Source organism: Trachypithecus francoisi, unplaced genomic scaffold, assembly GCF_009764315.1.
Source record: "Trachypithecus francoisi isolate TF-2019V2 unplaced genomic scaffold, Tfra_2.0 Lachesis_group5, whole genome shotgun sequence".
Lineage (NCBI taxonomy): Eukaryota > Metazoa > Chordata > Mammalia > Primates > Cercopithecidae > Trachypithecus > Trachypithecus francoisi.
The window spans coordinates 136,197,503-136,218,995 of record NW_022681470.1 but is presented as its reverse complement, the minus strand read 5'-3'; the positions used below and the strand labels follow the sequence as shown (position 1 = coordinate 136,218,995).

The 21,493-nt window shown below is 53.6% G+C and overlaps 3 protein-coding genes across 11 annotated transcripts in view; all 3 read left to right on the top strand.

Moving 5' to 3' along the window:
* The window catches only part of CCDC130 (coiled-coil domain containing 130), a 33,105-nt gene extending 28,276 nt beyond the window's left edge, over window positions 1-4,829 (top strand). For 4 of the 8 annotated variants that reach the window (XM_033199873.1, XM_033199875.1, XM_033199872.1 and 1 more), the window contains 4 exons: window positions 498-640; window positions 715-902; window positions 3,836-3,974; window positions 4,128-4,829. In XM_033199873.1, coding sequence (XP_033055764.1) covers window positions 498-640; window positions 715-902; window positions 3,836-3,974; window positions 4,128-4,606 — 949 coding nt within the window. In that variant the 3' untranslated portion in view covers window positions 4,607-4,829. The remainder of the gene's footprint in view (window positions 1-497; window positions 641-714; window positions 903-3,835; window positions 3,975-4,127) is intronic. The other 4 variants (XM_033199877.1, XM_033199878.1, XM_033199876.1 and 1 more) reach the window with 1 other exon arrangement.
* Window positions 4,830-5,950: 1,121 nt separating this feature from the next.
* On the top strand, window positions 5,951-16,534 carry MRI1 (methylthioribose-1-phosphate isomerase 1). Of its 2 annotated transcripts, none has more exons than XM_033199870.1 (6): window positions 5,951-6,148; window positions 6,233-6,471; window positions 10,291-10,379; window positions 10,494-10,670; window positions 10,771-10,995; window positions 14,355-16,534. In XM_033199870.1, exons 1-6 carry the CDS (start codon window positions 6,017-6,019, stop codon window positions 14,513-14,515), a joined length of 1,023 nt encoding a protein of 340 aa, XP_033055761.1. In that variant the 5' UTR covers window positions 5,951-6,016; the 3' UTR covers window positions 14,516-16,534. The 2 variants fall into 2 exon arrangements, with proteins under 2 accessions (XP_033055761.1, XP_033055760.1); XM_033199869.1 differs by lacking the exon at window positions 10,291-10,379 and adding an exon at window positions 7,259-7,434.
* Window positions 16,423-21,068, top strand: CUNH19orf53 (chromosome unknown C19orf53 homolog). The gene is made up of 3 exons (XM_033199871.1): window positions 16,423-16,821; window positions 16,899-16,954; window positions 20,658-21,068. The coding sequence occupies exons 1-3, from the start codon at window positions 16,725-16,727 to the stop codon at window positions 20,802-20,804; spliced, it is 300 nt and encodes a 99-aa protein (XP_033055762.1). The 5' UTR covers window positions 16,423-16,724; the 3' UTR covers window positions 20,805-21,068.
* The last annotated feature ends 425 nt before the right edge of the window (window positions 21,069-21,493 follow it).

Below are 21,493 nucleotides of genomic sequence, written 5' to 3'. Positions count from 1 at the left end.
AATGAACAAACAGCTGAATGAACAAATGAATTAATGAATAAATGAACCAAAAAAAGGATGAGTGAATGAATGAACAGCTGAATGAACAAATGAATTCGTGAATAAATGAACCAAAAAACGGATGAGTGAATGAACAAATTGCTGAATGGACAAATGAATTAATGAATAAATGAACCAAAAAACGGATGAGTGAATGAACAAACAGCTGAATGAACAAATGAATTAATGAATAAATGAACCAAAAAAACGGATGAGTCAACGAATGAATGAACAAACAGCTGAATGAACAAATGAAGAAGCCAACTGCAGCCCCACTGACAGAAAGTCTGTTCTGGGTGCCGGGTGTGCCCCTTTTGCCCATGGTTCTACACAGCACACAGTGGGTGCTCAGTGAATTCTTGTCAAATGACACCATTGGGTGGAAAGAAGCAGGCAGAGGTGACAGGGCTGTCCTGGGGCACAGCCACAGCCTTCTGACGCCTGCCCACCGCTTCCAGGTTCCGGATGAAATGCCACCTCTGTGTCAACTACATCGAGATGCAGACAGACCCCGCCAACTGCGACTACGTGATCGTGAGTGGCGCCCAGCGCAAGGAGGAGCGCTGGGACATGGCAGACAATGAGCAGGTGCTAACTACAGGTGAGCGCCACCCACTTACCTGCCTGGGGTCCCTGGCCCAGAGTCTGCGCTGGGGTCCCCAAAGCCCAGCCAAGCTCTGGTCGTTGCAGAGCATGAAAAGAAGCAGAAGCTGGAGACGGACGCCATGTTCCGGCTGGAGCATGGCGAGGCTGACCGGAGCACGCTCAAGAAGGCACTGCCCACCCTGAGCCACATCCAGGAGTCCCAGAGCGCCTGGAAGGACGACTTCGCCCTCAACAGCATGCTGCGGAGAAGGTTCCGGGTGAGAGGGGCTCTAGCCCAGGGTCAGAGAGGATGCTTGGTGGACCAAGGCCCAGGTCCAGCCCTCCCTGCACCACATCTTAGCTGTGAGCAGGCCACTGGACCCTCTGAGCCTCAGTTTCCCAGTCTGCTACATGGTGATCATGCCCTGTCTTTTTTGTTTGTTTGAGACGGAGTCTCGCTCTGTCACCCAGGCTGGAGTGCAGTGGCACGATCTCGGCTCACTGCGAACTCCTCCTCCCGGGTTCACGCCATTCTCCTGCCTCAGCCTCCTGAGTAGCTGGGACTACAGACGCCCGCCACCACGCCCGGCTAATTTTTTGTATTATTAGTAGAGATGGTTTCACTATGGTCTCGATTTCCTGACCTTTTGATTCATCCGCCTCGGCCTCCCAAAGTGCAGAGATTACAGGCGTGAGTCGCCACGCCGGGCCTCTTTTTTTTTTTTTTTTTTTTTTTTGAGACCCAGTGTCGCTCTTACTGTCCAGGCTGGAGTGCAATGACGTGATCTCGGCTCACCGCAACCTCCGCCTCCCGGGTTCAGGTGATTCTCCTGCCTCAGCCTCCTGAGTAGCTGGGATTATAGGCATGTGCCATCACGCCCGGCTAGTATTTTTAGTAGAGATGGGGTTTCTCCATGTTGGTCAGGCAGGTCTCAAACTCCCAACCTCAGGTGATCTGCCCACCTCGGCCTCCCAAAATGCTGGGATTACAGGCGTGAGCCACCGCACCTAGCCAATTTGTGTATTTTTAGTAGAGATGGGATTTTACCATGTTGGCCAGGCTGGTCTCGAACTCCCAACCTCAAGTGATCCACCGTGGCCTGCCAAAGTGCTGGGATTACAGGCGTGAGCCACTGAGACCAGCCAAAATAAATAATAGAATTTTATTGCTCATGGTTCTGGAGCCTGTGAAGTCCAGGATCAAGGCGCTGGCAGATCCAGTGTCTGGTGAGGGCCCATTTCTCATAGGCGGTGGCTTCTAGCTGTGTCCTCATGTGGCAGAAGAGACAAACAAGCTCCCTCGGACCTCCTTTTATAAATCCAATAGTCTCATTGGTGAGGACACAGCCCTCCTGACTTAATTACCTCCCCAAATGCCTCACATCTTTTAACACTGTCATGTTGCGTATTAAGCTTCAACATCAAAATTTGGGGGACACAGACATTCAGACCATAGCTCACCCCTACCTCACCATGCCATGGGAGATGCCTACCTGGTTGCTTCCTTTTTTTTTTTTTTTAATTTCTTTTGTGTGTGTGTGTGTGACTGGGTCTCGCCATTGCCCAGGCTGGAGTGCAGTGGCAATCATGTCTCACCGCAGCCTCAACTTCTCAGGTTCAAGCAATCCTCCCCACTAAGGCTCCCAAGTAGCTGGGACCCATAGGCATGAGCCATCACACCTGGCTAATGTTGGAATTTTTGTTTTTGCTTAGACTGAGTCTCGCTCTGTCACCCATGCTGGAGTGCAGTGGCATGATCCCGGCTCACTGCAGCCTCCACCCTGGGTTCAAGCAATTCTCCTGCCTCAGCCTCCCAAGTAGCTGGGATTACAGGTGCCCACCACCATGCCTGGCTAATATTTGTATTTTTAGTAGAGACTGAGTTTCACCATGTTGGCCAGGCTGGTCTCGAACTCCTGGCCTCGTGTGATCCACTCGCCTCAACCTCCCAAAGTGCTGGGGTTACAGGCGTGAGCCACTGCACCCGACCTGGCCACCACATTTTAAATGGAACCTCCCAGCCCATCCCCTACCCACCTATCCTGCTTTTTTTTTTTCTCCTTATCACTGTCTCACCACTAGAGGCCAGCTCCACGAGGGCAAGGGTTTTTCCCTGCCTGCTGCTGCATCCCCAATGTCTAGAACAAAGCCTAGCACAAGGTGGGTATCCCAGAAATATTTGTGGGATGAGGCTGTACGTGGTGGCTCACACCTGTTATCCCAGTGTTTTGGGAGGCTCAGGTGGGAGGATTGTTTGAGGCCATGAGTTGGAGACCAGCCTGGGCAACATAGTGAGACCCCATCTCTACAAAAAAAAATTTTTATTGTTTTTTGAGACTGTCTCCCTCTTGCGCCCAGGCTGGAGTGCAGTGACACGATCTCAGCCCACGCAACCTCCACCTCCCAGACTGAAGTGATTCTCATGCCTCAGCCTCCTGAGTAGCTGGGACCACAGGCACATGCCACCACGCCTGGCTAATTTTTGTATTTTTAATAGGGACAGGGTTTCGCCATGACGTCCAGGCTGGTCTCAAACTACTGGCCTCAAGGGATCCACCTGCCTTGGCCTCCCAAAGTGCTGGGATTACAGACATGAGCTACCAGGCCCAGCCTCTACAAAAATACATTTTTTTTTTTTTTTTTTTTTTTTGAGACGGAGTCTCGCTCTGTCGCCCAAGCTGGAGTGCAGTGGCGCAATCTCGGCTCACTGCAAACTCCGCCTCCCGGGTTTACGCCATTCTCCTGCCTCAGCCTCCCCAGTAGCTGGGACTACAGGCGCCCGCCATCTCGCCCGGCTAGTTTTTTGTATTTTTTAGTAGAGACGGGGTTTCACTGTGTAGACCAGGATGGTCTCGATCTCCTGACCTCGTGATCCACCCGTCTCGGCCTCCCAAAGTGCTGGGATTACAGGCTTGAGCCACCGCGCCCGGCCCAAAAATACATTTTTTAAGTAGCTGGGCGTGGTGGTGCACACCTGTAGTACTGGATACTTGGGAGGCTGAGATGAGAGAATCGCTTGAGCCCAGGAGTTGGAGGCTGCAGTGAGCTATGATTGTGCCACTGCGCTCCAGCCTGGGTGACAGAATGAGACTTTCTCAAAAAAGAAGAGTAAATTGAGACCCCGAGAGTTGGAGCAGTGCCCCTAGCACACAGAAGAGACAGGGCTTTGACACACACCCCCCGTCTCTGGTGTTCTTGACCCTCGACACAGGAAAAGAAAAAAGCCATCCAGGAGGAGGAGGAGAAAGATCAGGCCTTGCAGGCCAAGGCGAGCCTGACCATCCCACTGGTGCCCGAGACGGAAGATGACCGCAGGCTGGCGGCCCTGCTGAAGTTCCACACCCTGGACTGTGCGTAAAAAGCCAGGGGGAAAAGGGGTCAGGGAGGCTCAGAGTTGCTTGGAGATGGGGGGGTCCTCAGCCTTGAGTGGACTCTAGTCTACTGTAGGGCAGTTCTGGACCCCCTCCTCTGCCACCCCTGAAATGTCCTCTCCTCTCCTCCAGCCTACGAGGACAAGCAGAAACTGAAGCGAACCGAGATCATCAGCCGCTCCTGGTTCCCCTCCGCCCCCGGATCCGCCTCCAGCAGCAAGGTCAGCAGCGTCCTGAAGAAGCTGGCCCAGAGCCGCAGAACCGCGCTTGCCACCTCCCCCATCACCGTGGGGGACCTGGGCATCGTGCGGCGGAGGTCTCGGGATGTCCCGGAGAGCCCCCAGTATGCGGCTGACACCCGCAAGTCTGGGGAACCGCGGGTACCAGAGGAGGCTGCCCAGGACCGGACCACGGCCCCCAGAGACTGTCCTCCAGAAACAGCTGAGACCCCCAAGTGCAGCAGGCCGAGGGGGCAGGAAGGGAGCCATCAGGAGAAGCCCCTGTCGCTAGCAGGGTCCTCCCAGGAGGCAGCTGACCCCGCAGACACGCGGCACCCCTGCAGCCTCGGCTCCTCCCTCGTGGCGGACTACTCTGACTCGGAGAGTGAGTGAGCAGTCCCCATCCTGAGGACTGGCCCCGCTCCAGTGGCCCGGACACACCCAGGAGGCCCCTCACAGACTGCAGACCGCCGCTCGCCCACCAGCCCTGGGAGAGCTCAGATGCCACACCCTCCCCAGACCTCGCCTTCCTGCAACTGTGAAGTTATTTATTTGGTCTTGGTGAGGGTGTTTGTGCCTTGTGAGACTCCGTACATTAAAGACCTGTCTCCTCTTCCCTGTCTTGGGTTGTTAGCTGGGCCCTGGGGCTTCCCCCCACAAGCCCCAAGTTGACCAAGGTTGACAGGCCTCTCATCAGCAAATTCTGGTATAGGGTCATAGCTGTGACCATGGACGTGGTCCCTTCCCAGAGTGGCAAGAGTCTCAAGGTGGTGGTTCAGGTTGGCCAGGAATCAGGACAGACTTCCTGGAGGAGGTGGCATGGGCCAAGTGTGAAGGGTGAAAAGGGGGCCAGGAACCACACACACAAGGCCAGGGACAAGGTGCACGGGGTACCCAGGATCTGTGCCACATGCAGCGGGGGGGGGGGCTGGAGCACACAGGTGTGAGCTTTTTATTATCCCCAGCCCGGGGGTAGCCCATGGAAAAGCCTCCCATGCGTGTTGCTTTTGGGGTTTTTGTTTGTTTGTTTTGTTTTTGAGACTGAGTCTCGCTCTGTCACCCAGGCTGGAGTGCAGTGGCACAATCTCAGCTCACTGCAACCTCTGCCTCCTGGGTTCAAGTGATTCTTCGGCCTCAGCCTCCCAAGTAGCTGGGACTATGGGTGCCCGCCACCACGCCTGGCTAATTTTTTGTATTTTTAGTAGAGATGGCGTTTCACCATGATGGCCAGGCTGGTTTCGAACTCCTGACCTCAAGTGATCTGCCCCACTCAGCCTCCCAAAGTGCTGGGATTCCAGGCATGAGCCTCAGCGCCCATCCTGCATGTTACTTTTGAATGAAACCGAGCAGAAAATGGCCCAGAAACAGCCGTGCATCCATCAAGGGGCACACGACCCCCCACTGCCTCCCCCTCAACCTTGAAGAAGGAAGATCATTTAACAAATTATTTCGTTTGAACACTTGATGTTACCTTGCCACAGGGGATACACCCCTAACTCTAGACTGCAGGATGCTAAACACAGGGCCTGGTATACAGTAGGCGTCCCATAAATGCTGCCACTTTTGTGGTTCCGAGGAGGCGGCTCACTCCGTCCGGGTTTGGCGGGAGACATGCAGTGGGTTCGGCCACGTGGACGGCGAGTCCTGGGAACCTGTGGGGTGGGGGGGGGGTGGGGGCGGTCGGGTTGGATGCGCATGCGCATTTCCGTTTTTCCGGGGGAGGCTCCGCCCACGGCCCCGCCCCCTCAAGTGCGCGCAGAACTCCCACTCCCCGTGGGTTGTGCTGGGCATGGTTGCTGCACCATGACCCTGGAGGCGATCCGCTACTCGCGGGGCTCCCTGCAGATCCTAGACCAGCTGCTGCTGCCCCAGCAGAGCCGCTACGAGGCGGTGGGCTCGGTGCGCCAGGCCTGGGAAGCCATCCGCGCCATGAAGGTGCGGCGGGACGGCGGGGCGGCGGGGCTGGCGGTGGGAATGGCCCGCGCCTGCAGCCTCCGACCCCCGAATCCCTCCCCGCAGGTGCGGGGCGCCCCGGCCATAGCCCTGGTGGGCTGTCTCAGTCTCGCCGTGGAGCTGCAGGCGGGCGCCGGGGGTCCAGGACTCGCCGCACTCGTGGCCTTCGTGCGCGACAAGCTGAGCTTCCTCGTCACCGCCCGGCCCACCGCTGTCAACATGGCCCGCGCCGCCCGCGACCTGGCTGACGCTGCAGCCCGGGAGGCCGAGCGGGAGGGCGCTACGGAGGAGGCGGTCCGGGAGAGGTACGGGGATCTGGTACTAGGCACTGTGCTGAGCAGATGTCATATTGACTCTTTTTAAGTACAGTGACCCATTATACAGATGGGGAAACTGAGGCACGGCGCCCTTAAGTCCCTTGTCCATTGCCCCAAAGATGGAGCCCGGAGTCTAGCCTGGTCAGCCTGGCCCGGAAACCCAACTCCTTAATCGTGCCTCCCCTGAATACACCCAACCCGTTATCCGCCCTTGGAGGCCCTTTTTGGTGTCACCTTGTCCTCTTGGTTTCTGCTTTTGAGGAACTTTTTTTCCTGTGCTGATCCCCTTCCTGCCATCTTTTTCCCCCCACTTCCCTTCTGCTCCAGCCCCTCCCTGCAATGTCACTTTACCCCACCAAGCTCAATCCTGCCTTACAGCCTTTGCACGTGCCATTGGTGCAGGCCAGGTATCCATAGCGCCCTCCTCCACCATCCTATATGATCCAGCTCACCCACCTCTCTCTGTTGCGTAATTCCACCGTCTTTTCCTTCATTTTATTACTCATCAACTGGTTCCCTCACCCCAGTGTCAACTCCATAGGGGCAGAGATTTTTTTTGTCGTGTTTACTGCTGAGTCACACTGGAACTGCTCGGTAAACGTGTTTGGATGAATGGACTGACACTTCAGTGGCCGTGGCGGAAGGGTCCAGGCCCCACAGCAATGAGAGGCTTTGAGCAGGAGGGCTCCAGGACAGCAGCGCTGGGCAGAGAGAAGGGGTTGGCCTGGGCCCCGGGGCCTGGTGGCTGGTGCTGAAAACTCCTTGTCGGCCCCAGAGTGATCCGCTGCGCCGAGGACATGCTGGAGAAAGACCTCAGAGACAACCGAAGCATTGGGGACCTGGGAGCCCGCCACCTCCTGGAGCGGGTGGCCCCCAGCGGTGGCAAGGTGACTGTGCTGACCCACTGTAACACCGGTGCTCTGGCCACTGCTGGCTATGGTACAGCCCTAGGTGAGAGGGCCTCCTAAGGGGGTAGGGGAGGGCCTTCTAGGACCTTTTTTGGATACAAGAGGAAGAATCCCAAACCCCAACCACTTTCTCCACAAAAAAATGTGAAGGTATTAGTTCTAGTACAGAAACACTTGTATGGTTGGCTTCAGGTATGGCTAGATCAAGGGGCTCAACCAGTAGCATCAGGACCTATCTATCTCTGTTCTTCAGCTCTGCCCTCTTTCATCTTCAGGTTCCATGGGCTGGCAGGGGGCTGTTAGGGTTCAAATCAGAAGGAAAAGAGCCTCCTGTACTAGAAAAGTCTCCTTGTATCTCAAGGGGTCCACTAGGGCCAACTGCCCATCCCAGAGCAGTCATTCGATGGGCGCTGCCTGAGCCATATGCCTAGAGCCGGGGCAGGATGTGGACTCCAAGAGGAACTGGGGAGAAGGGAGTGAGCAGAGAAAGATCAGGTAACTGTGACCAGGAGACAGGGGGAGTGGGCTGTAGGGGGCCAAGGCAGCAGATTCCACTTGACCCTAAATCTCCCAGGAAATTTCCCTACCTGCCTGAGTCCCACCTTCATCCCTGGGAACTGAGGGCTTGATGGCAAGACCTCTGCCTTTGATTCATTCACTCACACAGCATTTAGTAAGCACCTGCTGTGCTCAGACACTTCCATTTGCTGGGGACGCAGCAGTGAACAAAACAGACAAAACCTCTGCTTTCAGGGGTCCCAGGCAAGCAGCAGGAACAGTCAACAGGCAAGATAAATACAGTCGTCCTTCAATATCCGTGGGGGACTGGTTCCAGGACCTCCCACAGATACCAAAATCCATGGATGCTCGAGTCCATAATATAAAATGCCATCATATTTGCATAACCTATGCACATCCATATATATATATATATATATTTTTTTTTTTTTTTTTGAGACAGAGTCTCGCTCTGCCCCCAGGCTGGAGTGCAGTGGCGTGATCTCGGCTCACTGCAAGCTCCGCCTCCCGGGTTCACGCCATTCTCCTGCCTCAGCCTCCCGAGTAGCTGGGACTACAGGCGCCGGCCACCTCGCCCGGCTAGTTTTTTTGTATTTTTAGTAGAGACGGGGTTTCACCATGTTAGCCAGGATGATTTCGATCTCCTGACCTCGTGATCCGCCCGTCTCAGTCTCCCAAAGTATTAGGATTACAGGCTTGAGCCACCGCGCCCGGCCCATCCATATATATATTTTTTGTTTGTTTGTTTTTTGTTTTTTTTTTTTTTAGATAGTCTTGCTCTGTCACCCAGGCTGATGCAGTGGCATGATCTCAGCTCACTACAACCTCCACCTCCCAGGTTCAAGAGATTCTCATGCCTCAGCCTCCTGAGTGTCTGGGATTACAGGCGTGAGCCACTACACCCAGCTAATTTTTATATTTTTAGTAGGGACAGGGTTTCACCATGTTGGCCAGGCTGTTCTTGAACTTCTGACTTTAGGTAATCTGCCAGCCTCGGCCTCCCAAAGTGCTGGGATTACAGGCATGAGTCACCACGCCCAGCCCACCCCTATATTTTAAAACATCTCGGCCGGGCGCGGTGGCTCAAGCCTGTAATCCCAGCACTTTGGGAGGCCGAGACGGGCGGATCACAAGGTCAGGAGATCGAGACCATCCTGGCTAACACGGTGAAACCCCGTCTCTACTAAAATATACAAAAAATTAGCCGGGTGAGATGGCGGGCGCCTGTAGTCCCAGCTACTCGGGAGGCTGAGGCGAGAGAATGGCGTAAACCCGGGAGGCGGAGCTTGCAGTGAGCTGAGATCCGGCCACTGCACTCCAGCCTGGGCGACAGAGCGAGACTCCGTCTCAAAAAATAAATAAATAAATAAATAAATAAATAAATAAATAAATAAATAAAACATCTCTAGATTGCATACCATAGCTAGTACCATGTAAATATTATGTATATTGTTGTTATTGGCTAGGTGTAGTGGTGGTGCAGGCCTGTAATCAGGAGGCTGGGGTGGGAGGATTGCTTGAACTCAGAAGTTCTAGACCAGCCTTGGCAACATAGCAAGACGCCGTCTCTATTTTTAAGCCTGTAATGCCAACACTTTGGGAGGCCAAGGCAGGCAGGTCACTTGAGCTCAGGGGTTCAAAACTAGCCTGGGCATCATGGCAAAACCCCATCTCTACAAAAAATACTAAAATTAGCTGGGTGTAGTGGTATGCACCTGTGGTCCCAGCTATTCGGGAGGGGGCTGAGATGGGAGGATTGCTTTTTATTTATTGATTGATTTTGGAGACAGAGTCTTGCTCTGTCACCCAGGCTGGAGTGCCGTGGCACGACCTCGGCTCACTGTAACCTCTGCTTCCTGGGTTCCAGCGATTCTTTTCAAATATTTTCAATCCACGTGGTTGAGTCCATGGATGGAGAACCCACAGAAAAGGGGGACTGCCTGTACACATGAGGTGTCAGAAGGTGATAAATGCTGGGGCCGGGTGTGGTGGCTCACGCCTGTAATCCCAGCACTTTGGGAGGCCGAGGCGGGTGGATCACGAGGTCAGGAGATCAAGACCATCCTGGCTAACATGGTGAAACCCTGTCTCTACTAAAAATGCAAAAAATTAGCTCGGCGTGGTGGCGGGCGCCTGTAGTCCCAGCTACTCGGGAGGCTGAGGCAGGAGAATGGCGTGAACCCGGGAGGCAGAGCTTGCAGTGAGCCGAGATTGTGCCACTGCACTCCAGCCCGGGTGACAAAGCGAGACTCCATCTCAAAAAAAAAAAAAAAAGGTGATAAATGCTAAGGACAGAGAGCAGGACACTGGAAGTGTGGGGATTGCTATGCAAAACTGAGAGATCAGAGAAGGCTTCACCGAGAAGGTGTCCTTTAAACAGACGTGAAACAGAAGTATGCGAGCATTGGGAAGAGCGTACCAGGCAGAGAGAACTGCCACTGCGAAGGCCCCTGGGTAGGACTGTGCTCGGTAAGCCTTGGACAATCCACGCCCAGTCTAGGAGCCTGCACCCCTAACCAATGGACCACCTTGTCTGTTTGCCCCTCCCCGGGGCCTTCTCCTGGTGTGCGGGGGCCCCCACAGGTGTGATCCGCTCACTGCACAGCCTGGGCCGCCTGGAGCACGCCTTCTGCACGGAGACCCGGCCCTATAACCAGGGAGCCCGGCTGACGGCCTTTGAGCTGGTCTATGAGCAGATCCCCGCCACCCTTATCGCCGACAGCATGGTGGCTGCTGCCATGGCCCATAGGGGCGTGTCAGGTAAGCAGACAGAAAGTCCTGGGGGATAAGCCCTGGGGGCAGGGCTCTGGGGCATGGGGCCAGGTAATGACCCCCAACTTCTCATGCACCCCCTCCCCAGCCGTGGTCGTGGGAGCTGACCGCGTGGTTGCCAATGGTGACACAGCCAACAAGGTGGGCACCTACCAGCTGGCCATTGTTGCCAAGCACCACGGCATTCCCTTCTACGTGGCTGCCCCCAGCTCCTCATGTGACCTCCGTCTGGAGACCGGCAAGGAGATCATTATTGAAGAGCGACCAGCCCAGGAGCTGACTGATGTTAATGGGGTCCGGATTGCGGCACCCGGTAAGCCACCCCCTCAGGCGACACCCCAGCTTCTGGGCACTTCATGGAGGCAGGTGATATGCAGGGCCTTGTCATCCTTCTGGAACATACACAGCTCCTACAAGCCACTTTTTCTTCTTCTTTTCTTTTTGAGATGGAGTCTTGCTCTGTCCCTCAGGCTAGAGTGCAGTGGTGTGATCTCAGCTCACTGCAACCTCCACCTCCTGGGTTCAAGCAATTCTCCTGCCTCAGCCTCCTGAGTAGCTGGGACTACAGGTGGGCGCTACCACACCTGGTTAATTTTCGTATTTTTAGTAGAGATTGGGTTTCAACATGTTGACCAGGCTAGTTATAAACTACTGACCTCAAGCAATCAGTCTGCTTCTGCCTCCCAAAGCGCTAGGACTACAGGTGTGAGCCACCATGCCTGGCCCAAGCCGCTTCTTCTAACAGGTGCATCCTGGAGGTCAGATCCAACATCAGAATTTACAACTAACCGGTTATATGAATGGTCTTGAACAATTGTCTTGCTATTCTCCACTTAGGTTTTTTTTTTTTTTTTTTTTTTTTTTTTGAGACGGAGTCTCGCTCTGTCGCCCGGGCTGGAGTGCAGTGGCTGGATCTCAGCTCACTGCAAGCTCCGCCTCCCGGGTTTACGCCATTCTCCTGCCTCAGCCTCCCGACTAGCTGGGACTACAGGCGCCCGCCACCTCGCCTGGCTAGTTTTTTGTATTTTTTAGTAGAGACGGGGTTTCACATTGTTAGCTAGGATGGTCTCGATCTCCTGACCTCGTGATCCGCCCGTCTCGGCCTCCCAAAGTGCTGGGATTACAGGCTTGAGCCACCGCGCCCGGCCCACTTAGGTTTTCTTAAGAGGAAATAAGAATATCTGCCTGGCCACGTGTTGGTAAAGAAAAACCAAGACGGCCAGGCGAGGTGGCTCACACCTGTAATCCCAGCACTTTGGGAGGCCGAGGCAGGGAGATCGCAAGGTCAGGAGTTCGAGACCAGCCTGGTCAACATAGTGAAACCCTGTCTCTACTAAAAACACAAAAATTAGCTGGGCATGGTGGCATCCGCCTGTGATCCCAGCTACTCAGGAGGCTGACACAGGAGACTCACTTGAACCTGAGAGGCGGAGGTTGTGGTGAGCTGAGATTGCTCCACTGCACTCCAGCCTGGGCAACAGAGTGAGACTCTGTCTCAAAAAAAAACAAAGAAAAGAAAAAACAAGATATTTCTAGACTTATTTTTATTTTTATTTGTTTATTTTCATAGAGATAGGGTCTCGCTGTGTTCCCCAGGCTGGTCTCGAACTCCTGACCTCAAGCGATCCTCCTGCCTCAGCCTCCCAAAGCACTGAGATTACAGGCGTGAGCTACCATGCCTTGCTGCAAGACTTTTCTTAGCTGCCTATACTTCCTGGCTGTGCAACCATTAGCAAGTTCCCTAAATTCTCTAATTCCCTGAGATCCTCACTGATCCTATCTGTAAAATGGGCTTTGGCTAGAACCTGCTGCATAAACCCAACGGCCATCAGTGAATTAACCCACAGGACATTTAGATCAATGACTGGCCCTTTAAATATTAGTCCATGCACCCGGATGCAGTGTCTTACGCCTATAATCCCAACACTTTGGGAGGCAGAGGCCGGCGGATCACTTGAGGTCAGCGTTCCAGAACAGCCTAGCCAACAGAGCAACACCATGTCTCTACTAAAAACGTAGAAAAATTGCCGAATGCGGTGGCTCATGCCTGTAATCCCAGAACTTTGGGAGGCCAAGGCGGGCAGATCACAAGGTCAGGAGACCGAGACCATCCTGGCAAACACGGTGAAACCCCGTCTCTACTAAAAATACAAAAAACTAGCTGGGCGTTATGGCGGGCGCCTGTAGTCCCCGCTACTCGGGAGGCAGGAGAATGCATGACCCTGGGAGGCAGAGCTTGTAGTGAGCCGAGATTGCGCCACTGCACTCCAGCCTGGGCGACAGAGGAAGACTCTGTCTCCCAAAAAAAAAAAAAAAAAAAGGCCGAGCACAGTGGCTCACGCCTGTAATCCCAACACTTTGGGAGGCTGAGGTGGGCAGATAACCTGAGGTCCGGGGTTCGAGACCAGCCTGGCCAATGTGGTGAAACCCCGTCTCTACTAAAAATACAAAATAAATTAGCTGGACGAGATGGCAAGAACCTGTAATCCCACCTGGAAGGCTGAGGCAGGAGAATATCTTGAACCTGGGAGACACAGTTGAGATCATGTCACTGCACTCCAGTCTAGGTGACAACAGCAAAACTCCATCTCAAAAAAACAAAAAAAGGCCAGACACGGTGGCTCAAGCCTGTAATCCCAGCACTTTGGGAGGCTGAGACGGGCGGATCACGAGGTCAGGAGATCGAGACCATCCTGGCTAACACGGTGAAACCCTGTCTCTACTAAAAAAAGAAAAAAATACAAAAAACTAGACGGGCGAGGTGGTGGGCGCCTGTAGTCCCAGCTACTCGAGAGGCTGAGGCAGGAGAATGGCGTAAACCCAGGAGGCGGAGCTGGCAGTGAGCTGAGATCCAGCCGCTGCACTCCAGCCTGGGCGACAGAGCGAGATTCCGTCTCAAAAAAAAAACAAAAAACAAAAAAACAGCCAGGCATGATGGTGCACCATGGCTCAGCTGTCTGTGGTCCCAGCTGCTCAGGAGGCTGCAGCAGGAGAATCGCTTGAACCCAGGAGGCAGAGGTTACACTAAGGCGAGATCACACCACTGTACTCCAGCCTGGGTGACAGAATGAGACTCTGTCTCAAAAAATAATAATAATAATTAAAAATAAAACTAAAAAAATAGTGGGATAGGCCAGGCACGGTGGCTCACGCCTATAATCCCAGCACTTTGAGAGGCCGAGGCAGGCAGATCACCTGAGGTCGAGAATTTGAAACCAGCCTGACCAACATGGAAAAACCTCATCTCTACTAAAAATAGTGGCCGGGCATGGTGGTGCATGCGTGTAATCCCAGCTACTCGAGAGAATGAGGCAGGAGAATTGCTTGCACCCAGAAGGTGGAGGTTGCGGTGAGCCGAGATTGCACCACTGCACTCCAGCCTGGGCAACAAGAGCGAAAACTACATCTCACAAAAAATAAAAAAATAAGTGGGATAGATGTGTATAGGACTGTGAATTCTTCTTAGGCAGTGACAGTCTAGGAGCGGTGGTGAGTCTAAACTTACTATTGGGTACAATGTCCGTGCCTGCATGTACTTTTGGGGTGAGAATCCTTAGGTTTTCAAGGACTCCCCAATACCAAGAACCACTGTGATAGAAACAGGTGACCACAACCTGAGAACTCTCACAGAAGCAAATTACTGCCTCCTGGGCTCCCCTCTCTCCCCTGCAGGGATTGGAGTTTGGAATCCTGCCTTCGATGTCACCCCCCATGACCTCATCACTGGCGGCATCATCACAGAACTGGGAGTCTTTGCCCCTGAGGAGCTCCGGGCAGCCCTAACCACCACCATCTCTTCCAGGAATGGAACCCTAGATGGACCCCAGATGTAATCAACACAGTTCTCCCTAGCCTGCCTCTCTAGGTTTTTTAATACATTTCTTGAACGGCTACCCAAAAGCTGACCTTCTTGCCCCTGACCACACTTGTTCCTAGTTCAGGAAGCTCAGACAGGGCCTTCCATCTAGAGCCCTGCATCTAAAGCCAGGCTGCCCAGATTCAAATCCTGACTCTGCCACCTTTTCCACTGTATGATCCTGGGCAAGTCACTTCGCTTCTCTGTGCCTTGGTTTCCTCATTTATAAAATGTGGATAACAGGCCGGGCGTGGTGGCTCACGCCTGTAATCCCATCACTTTGGGAGGCCGAAGCAGGCGGATCACGAGGTCAGGACATTAAGACCATCCTGGCTAACATGGTGAAACCCCGTGTTTACTAAAAATACAAAATATTAGCCGGGCGTGGTGGCCAGTGCCTGTAGTCCCAGCTACTCAGGAGGCTGAGGCAGGAGAATGGCATGAACCCAGGAGGTGGAGTTTGCAGTGAGCCGAGATCGCGCCACTGCACACCAGCCTGGGCCACAGAGCGAGACTCTGTCTCAAAAAAAAAAAAGAATTAATTAAAAAATAAAAAACAAATGTGGATAACACTAGTACCTCCCTCTTAAGGTCAGAGCTGGAGCTAGGGTAACACCTCCAGGGCAGAATTTTAAGAAGACACCAAAAATGCTCAGCAACCAAGATAAAAAATATTTTAAAGCAATATTTTGTTTTTGGTTTTTTTTTTTGTTTTTTTTTGAGACAGAGTATCACTCTGTCACCCAGGCTGGAGTGTAGTGGTGTGATCTCAGCTCATTGCAACCTGTGCCTCCCCAGTTCAAGCAATTCTCCTGCCTCAGCCTCCTGAGTAGCTGGGATTACAGGCATGCGCCACCATGCCCAGCTAATTTTTCTATTTTTAGCAGAGACATGATTTCACCATGTTGGCCAGGCTGGTCTCGAACTCCTGACCTCAAATGATCCCCCCCACCTCAGCCTCCCAAAGTGCTGGGACTACAGGCATGAGCCACTGCACCTGGCCTTATAGCAGTATTTTTTAAAAATCAAAATTAATGCAAAAATTCATGATGAGGCCAGGCTTGGTGGCTCATGCCTGTAATTCCAGCACTTTGGGAGGCCAAGGTGGGAGGATTGCTTAAGCCCAGGTGTTTGAGACCAGTTTGGGTAACATAGTGAGACCTTGTCTCTACAAACAAAATTTTTTAAAAAATGAGCTGGGCATGGTGGCTCACACCTCTAGCCCCAGCTACTCAGGCAGAGGTGGGAGGATGGCTTGAGCCCAGGAGTTCAAGGATGCAGTGTGCTTTGATTGCACTACTGCACTTCACTCTAGGCAACAGAGTGAGACCCCATCTCTTGGAACAAAAAGAAAAATCCATGATGAACAAAACAAAAAAAATATTTTTTTGAGACAGGGCCTCGCTCTGTTGCCCAGGCTGGAGTATAGTGGCGCCATCTCGGCTGACTGCAACCTCCACCTCCTGGGTTCAAGCGATTCTTCTGCCTCAGCCTGCCGAGTAGCTGGGATTACAGAGTCCGGCACTATGCCTGGCTAATTTTTGTATTTTTATTAGAGACAGGGGTTCACCATGCTAGTCATGGCTGGTCTCGAACTCCTGACCTCGGGTGATCCGCACACCGCGGCCTCCCGAAGTGCGGGATTACAAGCGTGAGCCACTGAGCCCGGCCTAAATAAAATTTTGAAGAGGCTGGAACCCTGCACTTGTGCCTTGACCTCAATACCCTGGTTCCACTCTAATTTTATTTACATAATTATGCTGCCGGTCTGCAGGATGTAGTTTGACAATTTGATTATTTTGGATATTAAAATATCTTTTAAGTCTTGAAAATATTGTTTATGATTACCAAAGTTTTTGGACCTTCTTAAATTCCGCACCAGAGGTGAGTGCCGCACCCTAAACCTAGTCTGAGTTTTTATGTGTAAAGATCATAAAACGTTGTAAGTTTTCTAAAACACATAAGCACTCAATAAACGTTAGCTTTATCATTGTCACCTTTTTGTTGGTAATGTTTGAAAACTCCGGCTGTGATCCACTACTCTCATGGGATACTGTCTCTTTAACTCTGTGCCACATTGTATCCGGTGAGTTCTTGCGTTTTTCCGCCCCGCTGTATCCCATGGTTCCCCGTGCCTTCCGGCTACTACTGCTTACAGCCACGCCTCTTCCGCCGCGTGCCGGATCATGGCGCAGGGGCAGCACAAGTTCCAGGCGCGAAAGCCCGCAAAGAGCAAGACGGCAGCGGCGGCCTCTGAAAAGAATCGGGGCCCGAGAAAAGGCGGTAAGGAGCGGCCCAGGGACTTGGGGGCGAGGTGGACCCGCGGCTTCCAGGCCTCACGTGAGCGCATCTTTCCCCAGGTCGTGTTATCGCTCCCAAGAAGGCGCGCGTCGTGCAGCAGCAAAAGCTCAAGAAGGTGTGTCGGGGCGAGAGATGGATCCCGGAGGGCGGCGAGCAGCGAGGGGTGGAGCCCGGAGGACGGCGAGGGGCGAGGGGCGAAGGGTGGAGCCCGGAGGACGGCGAGGGGCGAGGGTTGGAGCCCGGGGGTCGGTGAGGAAAGAGGATGAATCCCGGGGACGAGCTAGGAGAGAGGGATAGAGCCAGGGGCCGCGTTAGGAGCGAAGGATGGAGCCCGGGGCTCAGAGGAGCAAGAGATGGAAGCTGGCGAGGGATAGGGGCTGGGGGACGTGCTGGGGACGAGGGATGAAACCTGGAGGTCGGCGAGGGAAGGAGCACAGGGATCGGCAAAGGGCAAGGGATGAGACCTGGAGGACTCCCAGCTCTGTGAGCCTCCCTTTTCTTCCTTGTGCAAAGGGTGCAGGAACACCACTTACCGCTTCAACAGGGCCTCGTAGAAGCAAGACCTGCGGCGCAAAAAGTGTTCCAATAACGTCAGCGTCTTGCTGTTACTGTTTTCCTTTTTTTTTTTTGAGATGGAGTCTCGCTCTGCCGCCCGGGCTGGAGTGCAGTGGCCGGATCTCAGCTCACTTCAGCTCACTGCAAGCTCCGCCTCCCGGGTTCACGCCATTCTCCTGTCTCAGCCTCCCGAGTAGCTGGGACTACAGGCGCCCGCCACCACGCCCGGCTAGTTTTTTGTATTTTTTAGTAGAGACGGGGTTTCACCGTGTTAGCCAAGATAGTCTCGATCTCCTGACCTCGTGATCCACCCGTCTCGGCCTCCCAAAGTGCTGGGATTACAGGCTTGAGCCACCGCGCCCGGCCTGTTACTGTTTTCTTTAATGGAACTCAGGAAGGGAGCGAGGTGGCATGGGAAGGGAATTGAAAGCCCAGCTTTGTAAACCTCTAACAACAGCAGAGGGCTCAAAGAAGTGTGAGGTGCGTTGGTTATCGTAATTTTTTTTGAGTCAGGATCTCATTGTTGCACAGGCTGGAGTGCAGTGGCCCCATTTATAGCTCACTGCAGCCTCAACCTCTTGGACTCAAGCAATCTTTCCGTCTCAGCCTCCCTAGTAGGTAGGATTGCAGGTGTGCGCCAATACGCGGCTAATTTTGTTTTGTTATTTTTGGTGGAGACAGGTTTCACTATGCTGCTCAGGCTGGTCTTGAGCTCCTGGCCTCAAGCCATCCTCCTGCGTCTCCCTCCCAAAGTGCTGGGATTACAGGCGTGAGCCACCCTGTGGTTGTTTTTAAATGCAACATTTATGTGTAGATGGGTAAGGCTGAACTTGTAAAGAAGTTGGAAAGAGATTTAAAACTGGTTTTGGTGGGAGTCAAACCTGGGTTTGAATTGTACTCAAACTGGTTTGAAACCGCCCAGTGATCTTGAGCAAATTGTTCGTCTCCCCGGAGTATCAGTTTCCTCAGAACTGGGTACCCAGCGGCCGGCTTACCTCCATGGGGTGGGGAACCTCATACTCAGCATGTCCAAAACCAAGTTCCTGATCCTCCCTTCCCATTCTGCCCTCCTCCACCTGTGATCACTTCCTTCCAAATGCCATAGGTCATCTTTGAATCCCTCCTTTCTCTCACATCCCGGTCCCATCCCATCCATTTTGCCCTTAGTTGTTTTGTTTTGTTCTGTTTTGTTGTTTTGTTTGAGATGGAGTCTCGCTCTGTCGCCCAGGCTGGAGTGCAATGGTGTGATCTTGGCTTAGTGCAACCTCTGCCTCCTGGGTTCAAGCGATTCTCCTGCCTCAGCCTCTCGAGTAACTAGGATTACAGGCGTGCACCACCACGCCCGGCTAATTTATTTTTATTTTATTTATTTATTTGTTTATTTATTTTGTATTTTTAGTATAGGTGGGGTTTCACCGTGTTGGCCAGGCTGGTCTCGAACTCCTGACCTCTTGATCTGCCCACCTCGGCCTTCCAAAGTGCTGGGATTACAGGCATGAGCCACTGGGCTCGCCCATATTTTGCCCTTAGAATCAATCCAAAATCCACCTGCCTCCCACCTCCTTGGCCCCTACCTGGTCCCACCCACATCATTTTCCACCTGGACCAGTGCAGCTGCCTTCTCTGTTGTCTCCTGGATCCCACCTAGTCCTCACAGAAGCCAGAGAGTGCCCATGAGCACCTGAGTCGGCTCCCTCCCTCCTTGGCTCAGAATCCTCCATGGCTTCCACCTCACCCAGGAAAAAGGCGCAGTCCTCACTCAGCCCCAAGGCCCTGCATTATCTGCCCTCGTCTGCTTCCACTCCCTCTAGCCTTACTGGCCCCTGTCTCCTCCCTCCCAGAGCCCTTCCTGGGCTCCTTGTCCCACCTCAGAACTTTTACACTGGCAGTTTCTTCGTCTGCCTGGATTCCTCTCCCAATAATCCACACTGCTGCCTTCTTCCAGCTCACTTCAGAGAGGTCTGCCTTGATGGTAACCTGTACCCATTCCTCCTCACTCCTGTTTCCTTTTTGTCAAAGTGCACTTACCATCCTTTAACGGTGTAACATATCACGCCACTGACGCTTATGTTGTCCCAGTACACGCACTGAATTCCGGCTCCATGACCCCTGCGCCCAGGTACCTGGTTAGCTGTCCCAATGCTGGTGATTGTGTTCATTGGAATTTTTTTTTTTTTTTTTTGAGATGGAGTTTCGCTCTTAATGCCCAGGCTGGAGTTCTGTGCTGCAGTCTGGGCTCACTGCAACCTCTTCCTCCCGGGTTCAAGCGATTCTCCTGCCTCAGCCTCCCAAGTAGCTGGGATTACAGGCGCCTGCCACTACACCTCGGTAGTTTTTGTGTTTTCAGTAGAGATTGGGTTTCGCCGTGTTGGCCAGCCTGGTCTCAAGCTCCTTACCTCAGGTGACCCGCCCACCTCGGCCTCCCAAGGTACTGGAATTACAGCCACTGCACCCAGCCGGAACTTTTTTTTTCTTTGAGACAGGGTCTCACGCTGTCCCCCAGGCTGCAGTGTAGTGGAACGATCATAGCTCACTGAAGCCTGGACCTCCTGGGCTCAACCACCCAAATAACTGAGACAACAGGCACGCACCACCACACTGTGCTAATTTTTTATTTTGGTACAGATGTGGTCTCGCTATGTTGCCCAGGCTGGTCTCGAGTTCCTGGGCTCAAGTGATCTTCCTGCCTCGGCCTTGAAAAGTGCTGGGATTACAAGCTTCAGCCACCACACCCAGCCCATTGGAACTCATAGCCGCAGGGCAGGGGCAGTCTGGGGAAGGCGACTGAGCCACTAGTTTGGGGTTCACACTGCTGGTTTTGTCCCACATCTGTGCCTTACTTGCCAGCTCCCTTGCCCACCCCTCAGATCCTCAGCTTGCTGTCTGCAAAGCAGAGATGACCTGGGGCAGAGGAGACACCCACCTAAAGGCTGGGACGAGAGGCTGTGGGCACGCTGGATCCTATCTGGTTTAGGGACCTGGGCAACCAGTGCCTCCTGGCTGCAACAGGCTGTTTCCCCATCCATAAAACGGGCATGAGCAGAGGTTTAGAAGTCAAGGTGCAGAGGTGAGGATTTTTGTGTGTGTGGAGGCCCCAGAGAATGCAGGACTTAAACCCCAGCCACCAGACCCACAGTCAGGGGCAGTTCGAGGGGATAGTTGCTGATCTAACCGCCTGCGAGCTGTAGCCAGGAAGAGGGTGACTGGTCAGGCCCTCTCTCAGCCCCAGGTCACAGTCTGACTGCCCTGTGCTTGTCCCTCAGAACCTAGAAGTCGGGATCCGGAAGAAGATCGAACATGACGTGGTGATGAAAGCCAGCAGCAGCCTGCCCAAGAAGCTGGCACTGCTGAAGACCCCGGCCAAGAAGAACGGGGCAGCTGCCGCCACCTCCTCCAAGACACCTTCCTGAGGACGCTGGCCCCAGCTCAGGCCAACACCCCACCCCCTACCTCCATGTTGGATCTTACAAGTGATCCCACAGGCTGCACTGTCAGGAAGAGGACCCCGTCCCCCAGCACTGGGCTTCACCTAGAACTTGAGTGGGGGCCAAGGGTGCTGAGAACCCAGCAATGACCAGGAAGATACAGTCACCAGCTTCATCTGTCCCCATGCCCCTTCCCAGGTCCTGCCTCCACAGGTTTAACCCAGAACAATAAACCTGGCTTTGTCATCCCTCTTGCAGTCCTGTGTTCAGGTGAGCAGGCCGGGTGAGCCCACAAGTCTCCATGAATGACGTGGCCCGGCGTGCCCCACCCCACCCCACCGCCTTTAGCAGCCACGTGCCCAGGGGACAACTGGGCTTCTACACCCCCCACCCTGAGCCTGAGAGCCGGGAAAGTCTTTTCTCCATTTAACCCCGGGTGACTCACTCCCTCCTCCTGGCGAGTCCTCAGCCCTGGGGACACAACCAGAGTCAAGCTGGACATCAGTAGGTCAGATGCCACCTCACAGGACCACGGTGCTGATTGAACCGGAATGCATTGGGAAACCACGTGGTGCTACCTGGATAAAGAGTGCCAACTAGCCAGGCGCGGTGGCTCAAGCCTGTAATCCCAGCACTTTGGGAGGCTGAGACGGACAGATCACGAGGTCAGGAGA